This window comes from Phodopus roborovskii, unplaced genomic scaffold (genome assembly GCF_943737965.1).
Source record: "Phodopus roborovskii unplaced genomic scaffold, PHOROB, whole genome shotgun sequence".
In the NCBI taxonomy this organism is placed as follows: domain Eukaryota; kingdom Metazoa; phylum Chordata; class Mammalia; order Rodentia; family Cricetidae; genus Phodopus; species Phodopus roborovskii.
Genome location: NW_026126540.1, coordinates 23438581 through 23451391, shown reverse-complemented (window position 1 = coordinate 23451391; position 12811 = coordinate 23438581). Strand labels below are relative to the sequence as shown.

The window sequence follows — 12811 nt, the reverse complement described above, 5'->3', positions numbered from 1 at the left end:
AAAAGTCACACACCTTAAAATAATAATCTCCAACTCTGCTCCCTGGCTCGCTCTCCATGGCTTGCTCAGCCTGCTTTCTGGCCACCTGCCCAGCCCCTCCACATCAATTATTAATCAATAAAGTGTCCCACAGACCTGATGAAGGCATTGTCTCAGTCTGGGTTCCCTTTTCCCAGATGACATTACTTGTGGCTTGCCTCAAGTTAACAAATGTATAACTTTTTGTAGATAAAAACCTCCCTGTGTAGCCCAGGCTGGCCTGAAACTTGCTAGGTAGTTAAGGTCAGCCTTGAACTCTTTGAGACCCTCCTGCCTCAATGTCATATTTATCAATTTACTTATTGTACCCTGGGGTGGTGGTGTCAAAAAACAATTTGTGAGTATTGGCTCTCTCCTTCCTCTTTGTGTATTCTGGGAATCGAACTCCAGCCTATCAGACTTGGTGACAAGCACTCTTATCCACTAGGTCGGTCATCTTGCCTGCTGGCCTCAGCCTCTGGAGTGCTGGGATTCCAGGCACAGGCCACCATACCTGGCTTTGTGTCCTTTCTTTGGAGGTCAGCATCAGTTCTGACTCCTGCATGCCTGTTAAACACACTAATTTTTCAGGTATAAGGGATGGATGGCTGTAGGAAAGAAATCTGGCGGTACCTCCTCTCCTGCTGGGGGCTTCAGCAGGAGGCCACAGTAACTGTCAGGGCTGTGGGTGCCCCAGGAATATGCGTCCCCATGGTCCTTCGGCGGAAGGTGATTTTGTTCCTCTGCACAGAGCCCTCAGTGGGACTCTGCAGGTTGAAGGGCTCCGGGCCGCCGGGCTGCAGCCCCTGAGAGGCCCCGCCCCGCCCCGCCCCGCCCCGCCCCGCCCCGCCCCGCTCTCAGGGCGCCCTCCCCCACTTTTTCCCTTTTGCCTTTTCTGCCCTTTCTTCAAACCTTCGTTGTTTGGTTCCTCAGCGGTTCCCGCTGCATCGCCTGCACCTGGCACATAGTACTCACTGGGAGTCAGATGGTCTGTCTCGGCTCTGATAGCTGGCTCTGTCCCTTGCAAGTACGACTTTGGGGAAGTACCTAACTGAGCCCCAGTTTGGTTATTTGTCAATTAGGAGTACTGACACCTGCCTAAAAAAAAAAAAAAAAAAAAAAAAAAAAAACCCAAACCTGGCACCTGGCTTCCAGAGCCTGGAGGCTTCAGTGACTGGAAAGTGGCCTTACAAGCAGGCTGTGAGCTGGCTTTCACCCGGAAGGACTCTGAGACCTATGTCCCATTCCTCCCCAGTGAGAGGATTAGAGGAGTGTCCCCCAGGTCAGTGCCACCCCATGCAGTGCTGAGGGTCAAACTGAGTTATCTTCAGATCCAAAGTGAATATTTTTAAACGTTTAGAAAATGTTCATTATTGGAGGCAGACAGATTTGGTTTAATTGCCACTTTGGGAGCTGAGGGGATGCTTGTGGAGAGAAACAAGGGGACCGTCCTTTCTGCTGGCTGCCAGCCTAGCTCCAGATTCAGTGAGAGACCCTGTCTCTTCTGGCCTCCACACACTTGCATGGGTGCATCAGTGTGCGTGTACACACACACACACACACACACACACACACACACACACAGAGAGAGAGAGAGAGAGAGGAATAAATATACAAAATTAATAGCTCTGCTACTTTTTACTAACTTTGAGAAAGTTATCTTGCCTGTTCCCCCATCTTTAAATTTTTATAAAATGTATTTTTTCCAGTATGCGGTGTGTATGTGAGGGTAGGCATGCTTGCCAAGGTACATAACATACTTAGAGGTCAGGGGACAGCTTCCAGGAATTGATTCTCTCCTTCCCCCTAAGCTCTATGGATGGAATTTGAGTCTTCTGGCTTTGTATGACTGAGGCTTTTACTGAGCCGTCTTGCTGGTGCACTCCATACATCACTGTTTTAAAAGTTTATGTGATGTATATGGGTGTTTTGCCTGTGTGTGTGTGTGTGTATACCACATTGGTGCCTGGTGCTAACGGAGGTCAGAAAAATGAATTGGATCCTCTGGGCCTGGATTTACAGCTGATTTGGGACTGTGTCTGGTTGCTGGGAACTGAATCCAGGTTCTCTGCAAGAACAGCAAGGGCTCTTAACTACTGAGCCGCCTCTCCAGCCCATTCCCCATCTTTAAAGATCCCAGCCAGGTGTGCTGAGTCACATCTGCAATCAAGCGCTTAAGAGGCTGAAACAAGAGGATTGCTGTGAGTTCCAGGCCAGCCTCAGCTTCAGACTGAGACCCTGTCTCAAAGATCAAAACCATAGCAAAAACACCTGGCATGGCATCCTACTGGCAATCAGTGTCAGCCTGGGTTACACAGTGAGTTCTAGGACAGTTGTGCTAAAATGTGAGACTTTGTTTCAAAACCAAACAACAACAAGGGGGGGGGCATGAGGAGAAACAGCGCAACAGTTCATACCTGTAATCCCAGCACTCCAGAAAATTGAATTCAAGGTCAAAGGTCAGCCTGGTCTATCTACATAGTAAGTTCCAAGCCATTGCAGGTGGTTTAGAAATCACAAAACAGGTTTGCACACCCTGGGGGGATTCGATGAGGCCAGGGTTCTGAGGCCCATTAAGGGTGGATGGGCCCTGAAAGGCTTCATGTGATATTGAACTTAACTGGATCTGGGGGCCCTCTGGGCTGAATGGCCATCAGTGGTTGGGCATTGCTGCCCTCTTGGTTTTAGCTATTGGTTCTGTTCTTTTTGTTGTTGTTTTTTTCCAGACAGTATTTCTCTGTGTAGTCCTTGCTGTCCTGGAACTCACTTTGTAGGTCAGGCTGGCCTCGAACTCAGAAATCTGCCTCCCAAGTGCTGAGATTATAGGCATGCGACACTACTGCCCGGTGTCTGAACTGTTCGTGTCAGGCTCAGCTGGGAGGAGCATAAAGGTATGAGATGCTGAGTCCTTGCCACAATTTGAGGTTCATTTCTGAGTTAACTTGCTGTGTGAACTTAGACAAATTGCTTTCCCTCTCTGGGCCCATTTCCTTTTTCATACAGTGAAGCGGGTGGGTGGGTCTTTTTTCAACACCTCCGGTGTTGCTGTGTGGTTTTCTCTCCTTCTGCAGATGGCATAGCCCATTGAAAATCCTCTCCCAAGCAGAAACAGACTCACCCTATCTATCCTCCACCCCTTAGCTAGCCATTTGTTTATCTACTCCTGGGTCTGGGATACTTAATGTCTTACACTTGGTGGTATTTTTAACTTCTTAGTGGAAAACTGATGAGATGACAAGAAAATCTGAGTCATCTACCCCCATTGCCTGTCCCGGGTCAGAGCCAGTTCCCTCGGGCCCCAGCTTAGCTTTGATTCTGGGCCTCTTCTTACTTCATCCGTTTCTGTGGAAAGCAGTTCCCAGGAGGGAGTGGCCTCTGCCACAGCTGTCCCCGCCCCTCTTTATCACGGTGTCCTTTGCCCATCCCAGGCATGAGTCACTGATCCTTCATATAGTCTATTGCAAAAAGGATAGTTTAAGCAATTACTGTTAATAGTGCTTATATCTTGTGATATGTATCCTTTACATGAGTTTTAGAAACTTTGAATCAAAGCAAATGTCTTTTTCCTATACATTATATCTTTAACATTTTCCTAAACTATACACTTTGAAGTTTTATTTTTAAAGATCACCTCATCTTTTTTCATTTTTGTTTTATGTCTATGGGTATTGTACTTACACCTCTGCCTGTTCACATGTGTGCAATGCCTATAGACAACAGTTGGATGAACTTCAGGTGGATTGGAGTTACAGAGGGTTGTGAGCTAACATGTAGGTGCTGGAAATCAAACCTGGGTCCTCTGGAAGAGCAGCTGGTGCTCTTAACCACTGCATCATCTCTCTAGCCTCCTGGAAGTTTTATTTTGTGTTTTGTTTTTAAGTCCAGGTTGGCCTGGGATGCTCTGTGTAGACCAGGCTGGCTTTGATTTCCCAAAGTCTAGGCTTACAGGCTGAAGTTTTATTTTCAGTGGATGCAGAATAACCACATTTACGTCTCATGTGGTGATTTGATATGCATTTACATTGTGGAGCTGAAAACATTAGTCTACTATCTTATGTGCCCGTGTCCCAATAGACAGAGCTAGTCCTCTAGCGTAGGAGAGCTTCTTATTCTCAGCATTCTGCTTTGAAAAAATAACATTGTATAGCCCAGCAGCAACCAGGCACTAGGCCTTTGATCTCGGCACTAGGGAAGTAGAGGCAGGTGGATCTCTGTGAGTTTCAGGTCAGCCTGGTCTACCAGGCGAGTTCCAGGACAGCAGCGGCTATGCAGATAAACCCTGTCCTGTCTGGAAAAACCCCAAACCAACCAACCAACCAACCGAAACACCCATTTTGGATTATATTTTTATTTCTGAGACAGGATCTCCTTCCTCCTCAGGCTCCCCGGTGTTAGGACTCAGATGCGTCCCCACCGGCTCATTCTGTTTCTCTGTGTTGATCTGACTGGGTTCCAGGGTCCATGAGTTACTAACACAGCCCTTCTTTCTACGCAGAGCCCAGGAGCACTCCCACAGGGAACCCCACGCAGGTGAGTTTGCCTGTGGAAAGGGTCAGGACATGTGCTGCTCCCCCCCCACCCCACTCCCACCCCTGAATCTGGTTTCAGCACCAGTTGGGTCTTCTAGAGTGTGGCTGTGGGCAGGTTCCTTGTCCCTCGACACTGTAAAGCTCCATCTGCCTGATGTTTTACTGAGCTGTTTGGACACCACTGACAGCTTGGTCTGAGACCAGATTCAATTTATCCATGGCTTCCCCTGTGGCAGCCTGGTATCATGAAGTATTGAAAAGAGGATTATGTCTGAAGCTGCTTAACAAATTCCTTTACTAATCCAATTTCCCACCCAACTCTATCTCCTCGAGTGGTCCTTAATTCCCTCAATACTAAACTGGAAGCTTTGTTCCTTTGCTTCCCCAAACCTCAGAGAAGGAGGCAGAGATTTGGGCCTCACATGCAGGCTTCACAGGGCTGTCCCTATAAGGGATGTCTTCAGGGGGCTGTCCTTGTGGGGCTTTTTGGTGTCTTCACTGGCAGAGGCAATTGAGTTCTCACCTCTTAGACCAGGGAGCTCCAGGCAGGTCCTGGAGCTGGCACCAGTTGAGCACTGGACACCTCCTCCACTGTGTGAATAAAATCTCAAAATTGGATCCAGAAGCCAAACTTAAGCCTATGTAGACTCAGGGATCTGCCTATCACCTAGCTGGCCAATGAGACGTGGAGTTGGGAGGAGGTTACCACCTGGCAACAGGCCTCTGCTTTGTTTACTGAACATATCCTCTGCACCTTTGCCAGAGACATGGGTGGAAAGAACTCTTCACCTGGCTAGGGAAAGTGAATGCACAAACACACTAGTGACAGGGTGACAGGTTTGGGGGGCAGAAAGGAGGTGTGGTGGCTTTGCAGAAGTGTGTAGGAATGTGGAGCAGACTGATGATGTGGGCCATCTCTCCTAGGTCCCCGATGAAGACTACGACAATGAGGAGAATCTGTACAGACATTCTGTAAAAGCGACAAGCATGCCTGGTAAGCACTACTGTCTTGGTGTTCCTCTGGCCGCAGAAAGCGCTCTCTCACTGGGACACCTAGCAGAGGGTCAAAGGCAACAGCAGTCCTCACAGCCTTAGGTAACTCGTTGCAGTTCAGTGCTGACCCCAGGGCCTTGAGCATGCTAGGCAGACCTTTACCCGTGAGCTGCACCACCAGCTCATCTTCCATTACTTCATATGCTCATTTGATGTCGTCTGCTGAGATCCAGTGAGGCCCCTGAGAATGGTGGGCCTGACCAGTTAGCTAACTTGCGGTCGCTGCAGACTGAACCGGAGGACCCGTGGAAGGAGACCTGTGTTTAGGTAGACACTGGCGTTGTTTGCACAGTTGCACTAGCCCAGCCAAGAGTGTGACCTCTCATTTGATTCATAAAGGTTTCTAGGGACTGCGCAGCAAAGGGGCTCAGCAAAGGGAGACAGGACATTTTGGGCAGGAAGGGACAGGTGGAGAGCCCTGCAGGAGTAGGGACATGGTGTGTCTGGAGCTTGAATGTCAAGCTGGGGACAGACACCCCAGTGGAGAAACTGCTCCCGAATACTTGCCGAAAGTCCTTGAGTCTCAGTGACCCAGTCCTAGTGGATCGATCTACCCATGGAGTCTCAGAGCCTCTGTCTCTCAAGTGCCCTCTGCCAGGTTTGGGCACCAGGAAAGCTACTCTGAGAGTTGGCTGCCAGCCGAGGATCAGCCCCATATCCCCTGTGAGTGGTGCACCGGAGTCTGCACAGCAATTCTTCAGAGCTGGCTCTGGCCAGCAAGCAGGCAGTTTTGTGTGGCATCTGCTTCTAGTACCCGCTGACTGACTTTCTTTTCCCTCCTCCCTTCCCTCCCTCCTACCCTGTTCTTCCCCCCTTCCTTCCCTCTATGCCCCCCTCCCACAGCCTCAGCGCAAGCACCCTCCTCCATATCACTGCCCACGTTCCTGGTAGCCGGAGGAAGCCTGATGTTTGGGTTGCTTCTGTGTGTCTTCATCGTCGTGAGGTGAGATGGTCCGGGGCTCCGTGCTATGCTTTGTGTCTTAGCTTTCATCTGCTTGCGTGGCCATCACACACGACACATACTGCACCTACAGCTACTCTGAGTCCTGGGTCGGGTGCTGCAGGAGGCAGGGGGCAGGACAGCCACTGTCTAGTGAGGAAGCCGGTCCTTTGACAAGGAAGCCCCGTGGTAAGGAGGACCAGGAGGGCCTTTGGGAGAGAGTTCTCTCTCTTCTGAGGACCTCACGGTGGCCCTGAAACCAGCTTGACAACACAGCAAAAGACATCAGGCTGTGCACAGCCCAAGACTGTTCTTGTTTTGATCCTTCCCTTCTTTCCTTATTTTCAGTATTAATCAAATCCAGGGATAGGCAGGAACTCTGACATTGAGCTGTACCCCTGGCCTCAAACTGATTTTCCAGTAAAGTAGTGAACCAACTAACTGTCCAATGATTGTGCAGAAGACAAGGGTTTGAGTAGGTTGGGACAGCTTTATACTTTGGGGCCAAACAGGAGTGTATCAGCACTCGATGCCTCGCCATAGGCACAAACTCAGGTGTTCTGCTTCTAATTCTACATTCCTCTGTGTGTGTGTGTGTGTGTGTGTGTGTGTGTGTGTGTGTGTGTGTGTATGTGTGTGTGGTCTACTGTTACTTGCCACAATATATATATATATATATATATATACTCTTAAATTCTGGGCTCAGTAGTTAAGAACACTTAGTGTTCTTGTATAGGACCCGAGTCGATTCTCAGTACCTGTACTGGCTGGGTGACTTACAGTACCTGTAACTCTATCCATAGACCTACACACAGAAACATACATATATAATTAAATTATAAAAAGCCCTCTGAATCCTACCTTTTAAAAAATAATTTCACATTCTCTGTATTTTCACTTTTTTTTTTAAGGTAGGGTTTTCTGTAGTCCTGGCTGCCCTGGAACTCATTTTGTAGACCAGGCTGCCCTCAAACTCACTGAGATCTGCCTATCTCTGCCTCCCCAGTGCTGGAATTTAAGGCACGCACCACCACATTCAGCCTAGTTTGACATTCTTTGTAAACCTCATATTCATTAGCAATAAGCTTTTCCTGTACAGACATAAGCCCAGGTGAACTGTTGTCAGGGATTGGAAGATGTTTTGCGTTTATCAACAGCACTGTGATGGATATCTTTGTGCTTAAAGTTCTCCCATGTTTATATCATCGTCTCAGTCACTGTTCTGTTGCTGTGAAGAAACACCATGACCATGGCAGCTCCTAGAGAAGAAAGCATTGAATTGGGGGCTTGTTTACAGTTCCAGAGGCTTAGTCCACAGAGAGACAGAGAGAGAGAGAGAGAGAGAGAGAGAGAGAGAGAGAGAGAGAGAGAGAGAGAGAGAGAGAGAGAGAAACAGACTGAGCCTAGCTGGCTTGGGTTTTTAAAACCTTACCCCACCCCCCCAGTGACACGATTCCTCCAATAAGGACACCTTAATCCTTCTAATCCCTTCAGATAGTGCCACCCCCTGTTGACTAAGCATTTAAATATATGAGTCTGGGGGGGCGGATTCTTATTCAAACCACCACAGTCATTTTTAGGGTATTTTCTGAGAACAGGAATTCTTGGGTCTGGGGTTCTGAGTGCTTTGCAGTCCATTGTAGCAGTGTGTCCTCTCACAGGGAGAATTCCACTCAGCCCCTGGGCACATTCCCCTTCCTGCCTTGCTAAGCTCTCTTCCTGCTTCGAAGGAACATTCTAAGGATTGTTTGTGCTGTTTGGCTAGTAGGCCAAGAGCCAAGAGCAGATTCAGAGCCAGCCATCAATCATTTATCATAACAAGAACTAGAATAATCTGCCAATACAAAAAGCCCGAGAAAATGCCCAAATTTTGTTTTGACATTGGGTTCCCTCCTCCCTCACAGCCCTTCCTTGGATAATTGGCATGGGATGGAATTGAGGAGGGGGTCACCTTACTCCCCCTTTGGGGGTCCATACACAGCAGGTCAGCCATGGACAGCTGTAGGGAAGGTCAAAGGGAGAAGAGGAGGCCCTGATCCAGCTCTCCTAGCAAGGGGCCCCTTGGGAAATAGCCCCTCCCCAACACCTTTGCAGATCTGTATCTGTAGCTCAGCTCTCTGTGTTGTCAGCCGACTTTTTCATGGTTGCTGAGCCTGGCCTCGGGCCCAGACAGCATGCCGAGGAGGCTGTGATCAGAGTGAGGCCTATCTCCTTCCTGCTCACCATTGACTTTCCTGTCAGATGAGTCAACACGTGCCCAGTGGTGCCCTCCTCGGAGCTTTCATTCTCTCCACTGTGGGTGGGGTGGGTGGGGTGGGTGGGGGGTATGGAGACCCAAGGATGGGAGTGCCGACAGCCTAGGACAGGGACCGCACAGCCTGTTTTCTGCTATTCATTGCAGGCTGTGAATGTTCTGCCTCTTGCCAGCCTTAGTTGGACCAAATTCCATTTTCCTTCCCCACTGAGAGAACATTTTTCTCTTTTTTTACGTGAATGATAGAGATATGATGTGTACCTCGCGGGCAGCCTCTGGCACAGTGCCGGGTGACTTTTGGAGTGCATAAAGCAACAGTCACATTTCTTTCCCTTTGTACATGGGCCGGTGAGGTGTGGTCTTGGTTTTGAGCCTCACCAGCTCCTCAGGCTGTTGGAGACCTCTGGTAATGAGACAGAAGTAAGCTGAGCCTGGGCACACCCAGCAACCAGGGCAGCCACCTGCTGCGACGTTGGTGTGGGAGGAAGCTCACGTCTGTGTGTTTGTTTTTGTATGTTTCTATAAAGGCTCAAGAAGACATGGAAGTCCCAGGCTGGGAAGGAAAGCAAGACGAATTCTCTCCCGCCATATTCCTTGGGACAGCTGAAGCGGAACTTTGTACTGGTTCCTCTCCTTCCCTCAGCAGGGTCCCACAACAGCTCTAGGCCCGACAGCACCTTAAGGCACAGCTGCCTGGGTGTCAGGGACCCACAGAGCCCTTATGACACCAGCAACAGAGACTTCTTATTCCCCAGATAACCATCTGGATGGTACCTGGCAGCTGGCATGGTTTCAGATCGGCACACATGCTCCTCACTGCCATTCCAGTTCACCTGGGTCGGGGGTGGGGGTGGGGGGCTATAGCTTCCCTTTCCAACAAGAGCCTTGCAGAAGGTTCAGAGTAGGTGAAGATTGGTTTACTGCATATGCTCCTAAGGAAGGGCTTGTGAGGGACACAGGCCACCACAAAGGGACCTGTGACAACTCTGGATAGAGTTACCTTCTACACACTGATAGCCTTCAGGATAGCCCCAAGTAGGGGTGCCAAAAGTTGCACCAATTTCCTAGCTCTGGCTCACTGCCCCAACCGACCTTGCAGCTTGAACTCTTAAAATCCCAGTACCTTTGACATTCTTTTTTCCTGGGCCTCTGAGGCTGAGGAGGAAGCTGGTTCCCACTTTCCTTCTCATGCCTGGAGAGCCACTGGGAAAGCAGCTAGAAGTCCCGGTTGTGGTGACTGATATCTCAAGGCCTGATGGTTTTAGGCGAAATGGCAATTTCTCATAAGTATTTTTCAAATGTGAATGATAACCCTAGGCACTGCTGCCTGCAGAAGTTTTATTTTCTTCTTTGATCTCAGGACTTCAAGAGGAGCAGGATGGAAGTAGGCAAGGGCAGGGGTCCACTGTCCCTGTTGTAGTTGAGGGGACACAGCCCCTGAAAACACGTTTTTCTGTTCCCTCCCACCCTCCCAGGGGAGGGATGGTGTTAGCGAGGACCTCTGCCACGGCAGAGAGTATAACTACTTTACTCCAGCCTTGCCCATATTGGCTTCAACTGGACCTGAGTGATGTTCATGTGAAAGGAAAACTGAATTAGCAAGAATGCATTTTCATTTAGCTGTTTACAAAGCTGTTGCCTGAGCCAGGTGGTGGTGGTGATGATGCACACCTTTAATCCCAGCACTCAAGAGGCAGAGGCAGGCAGATCTCTGTGAGTTCAAGCCCAGCCTAGTCCACCGAGTTCCAGGACAGGCTCCAAAGCTACACCGAGAAACTCTGTCTGGAAAAACCAACCAACCAACCAAAAAGGAAACTTGCCTCTCTAGCACTCACTGTGTGCTGGCTGGCGTAAGAACCACTGGGGGAGGGGGCGGGCACAGTAACGTTTAGCACAGAAGCCAAGTCAAGTGAAAATCGAGAAAAATGACTGTTTTTCTGTAACACAAAAGACTTTGGTTTCGTTCTGTATCTTGTTTTTTGTCTTAAAAAGTATAAAAATAGTCTGTGCTCAGCTTCAGGGAGTGAATGCTCGCCAGGCTTAGGAAGGGAGGGTGTCCGCTTCCTGTACACCTCACTGGCACGTTGGCCTTCCTCACTTTACAGACTTTTCAGTCCCCAGAGAAGCACTGGACACCTCAGTCGCTTTCCCCTGGGGCTTTGAGAATTCAGTGGTGTTAGTGGTCTCCAGGGAGGCCACAGAGTGTCATTAATCCCCACATTTACCCAATCCCAACACTTCCCTAGTAGCTTACTTTTTGGAAAATGCTACCACCACTGGACAGGAGGTGGAGCTGGAAGCTATCAGAAGCTATCCTGCTGTCTGCCCACAGCTCCACGGTGCCCTGTCTTAAGCAGGTGGTTATTTTCTTTCCAGGCTTTGTATGTTTCAGAGCCTGTTGCTGTCTTAGAAAAAAGGTTTGTAAGTTGACAAGAAACCAGGCAGGTATTCATGGCCTTTTTTTTTTTTTTTCTTTTTTTCTTTCCTTCTTTGTTAAGTTTCTGGGACTCACGAGTAGCAAAAATGCTGTGAAAGTGTTCTGCAGGTGACAGGTGACTGTGCCTAGCACAATTAATTGTTCAGTTCTTCACATGGCTTTGCCTACATGCCGGTTACCACAGCCAGGCAGGGCAAGCCAGTGGAAGATTGAAATCCAGATAGCTCATTATCTCTGAACGCTAAATAGCTTTGATCTCCAAGTTGTTATTGCTTTCACTATTATTATGACAGGATAACCCCCCCCCCCCCATATCAAAGGATGCATTTTCCTTTTGACTTTTAATAAGCTAATGTCAATGACATCTGTTTCCTCTGATCCCCAGCTTTGCTCAGGGCACACAGGGAGAGGCCCCCTGCTGCTTCTGGCCTCAAATCTGTGATTGCTGAATGTGTCTCCATCCTTGGGTCATTCTGACTGGAGTTTCTACAGCCCACAGGCAGTGTCGTCACTCCCTGCACACCTGCAGTTAGCAAACGGGCAGCCAGATGTGGGGGGTTTAGACAGATGGTTTAAACACAACCTTTACTGCACAGCAGGGAAAATAGAGCGCTTACTGGCTGCTCAAGTTCTAAAGTGATCTTTGGTTCTTATGGCATTAGCAAATAGCTTGAAAACATTTCAAGGGAGTAGCATTGGCTGTGCACCTGAGACATCTGGCGACAGAATGCTTTTCTCTCTGTGGGCATTGTCTTTGCAGCTTCCCGACTGGCTGTATGCTAACATTGAGTCTTTGCCACATCCCTGATGTCTTGGGAGAAAGGAAACGGGTGTGGGGTGTACTGCTGGAATTAGGTTGGAGCCAGTGTGGAGCAGAGCCCAGCAGGATGGGCCAGGGTTGGCCATGCTATGCAGATATAAGGAATGCTTGGCTTGCCTAGGTCCCCCCACCCACTCACCCAATCTAGCAGTTCCTAGTAGGCTGACCCAGCTGGGGAGGGTTCCCACATTCAACTGCAGGTGAAGAAACCTATCTTCATTTGGAGAGACAAGTCATCCCAAGAACCTTTTCCATGCTACAGCCCACAGTGAAGCTGTGGCTGGAGGAGGCAGGCTAGCTAACTCAGGTCCTAGGGCTGGTGCTGGGGATAGCCTGCCAAAGGTCATTCCACCTATTAGTCCCAGTGTGGTTGTGTGCCAATTCCAGGGAGTTTCTATGACAACCTTAATGCTTATTAGGAGCACTGTCAGTTTTGTGAACATATGCTCAGATGGAGAGCTGGTTTGCAGGGAAAGGGCTGGTACAGTGTGTAGCAAGCTGGAATGGACAGACTTTCTTGGCTAGAGTCATATCCGTTAAGCAGAATACCTCAACGCTACATGTTTTTGTTTTTGAGACAATGTTTTTAAGGTTTTTACCCCTTTGTTATTTGCAAGCAGATACCTAAGCTGTTTTTGCAAGCATATACTATGTTTTTCAAAGTTTTATAATATGTTTTTTTCATCGCTGTTTTGGGGAACCACTGTTTGCTTTAAAGTGAAAACTGTAACTGTTTAAAATAAATACTTCCTAAACTGCA

At 48.8% G+C, this 12811-nt stretch overlaps 1 protein-coding gene across 1 annotated transcript in view; it reads left to right on the top strand.

Annotated features, from left to right (window-relative positions):
• Il6r (interleukin 6 receptor) overlaps window positions 1-12811 on the top strand; it is a 46036-nt gene extending 33225 nt beyond the window's left edge. Inside the window, exons 7-10 of the mRNA XM_051198801.1 lie at window positions 4514-4548; window positions 5472-5541; window positions 6444-6543; window positions 9322-12811. Of these exons, the coding sequence (XP_051054758.1) occupies window positions 4514-4548; window positions 5472-5541; window positions 6444-6543; window positions 9322-9553 (437 nt within the window). The 3' untranslated portion in view covers window positions 9554-12811. The remainder of the gene's footprint in view (window positions 1-4513; window positions 4549-5471; window positions 5542-6443; window positions 6544-9321) is intronic.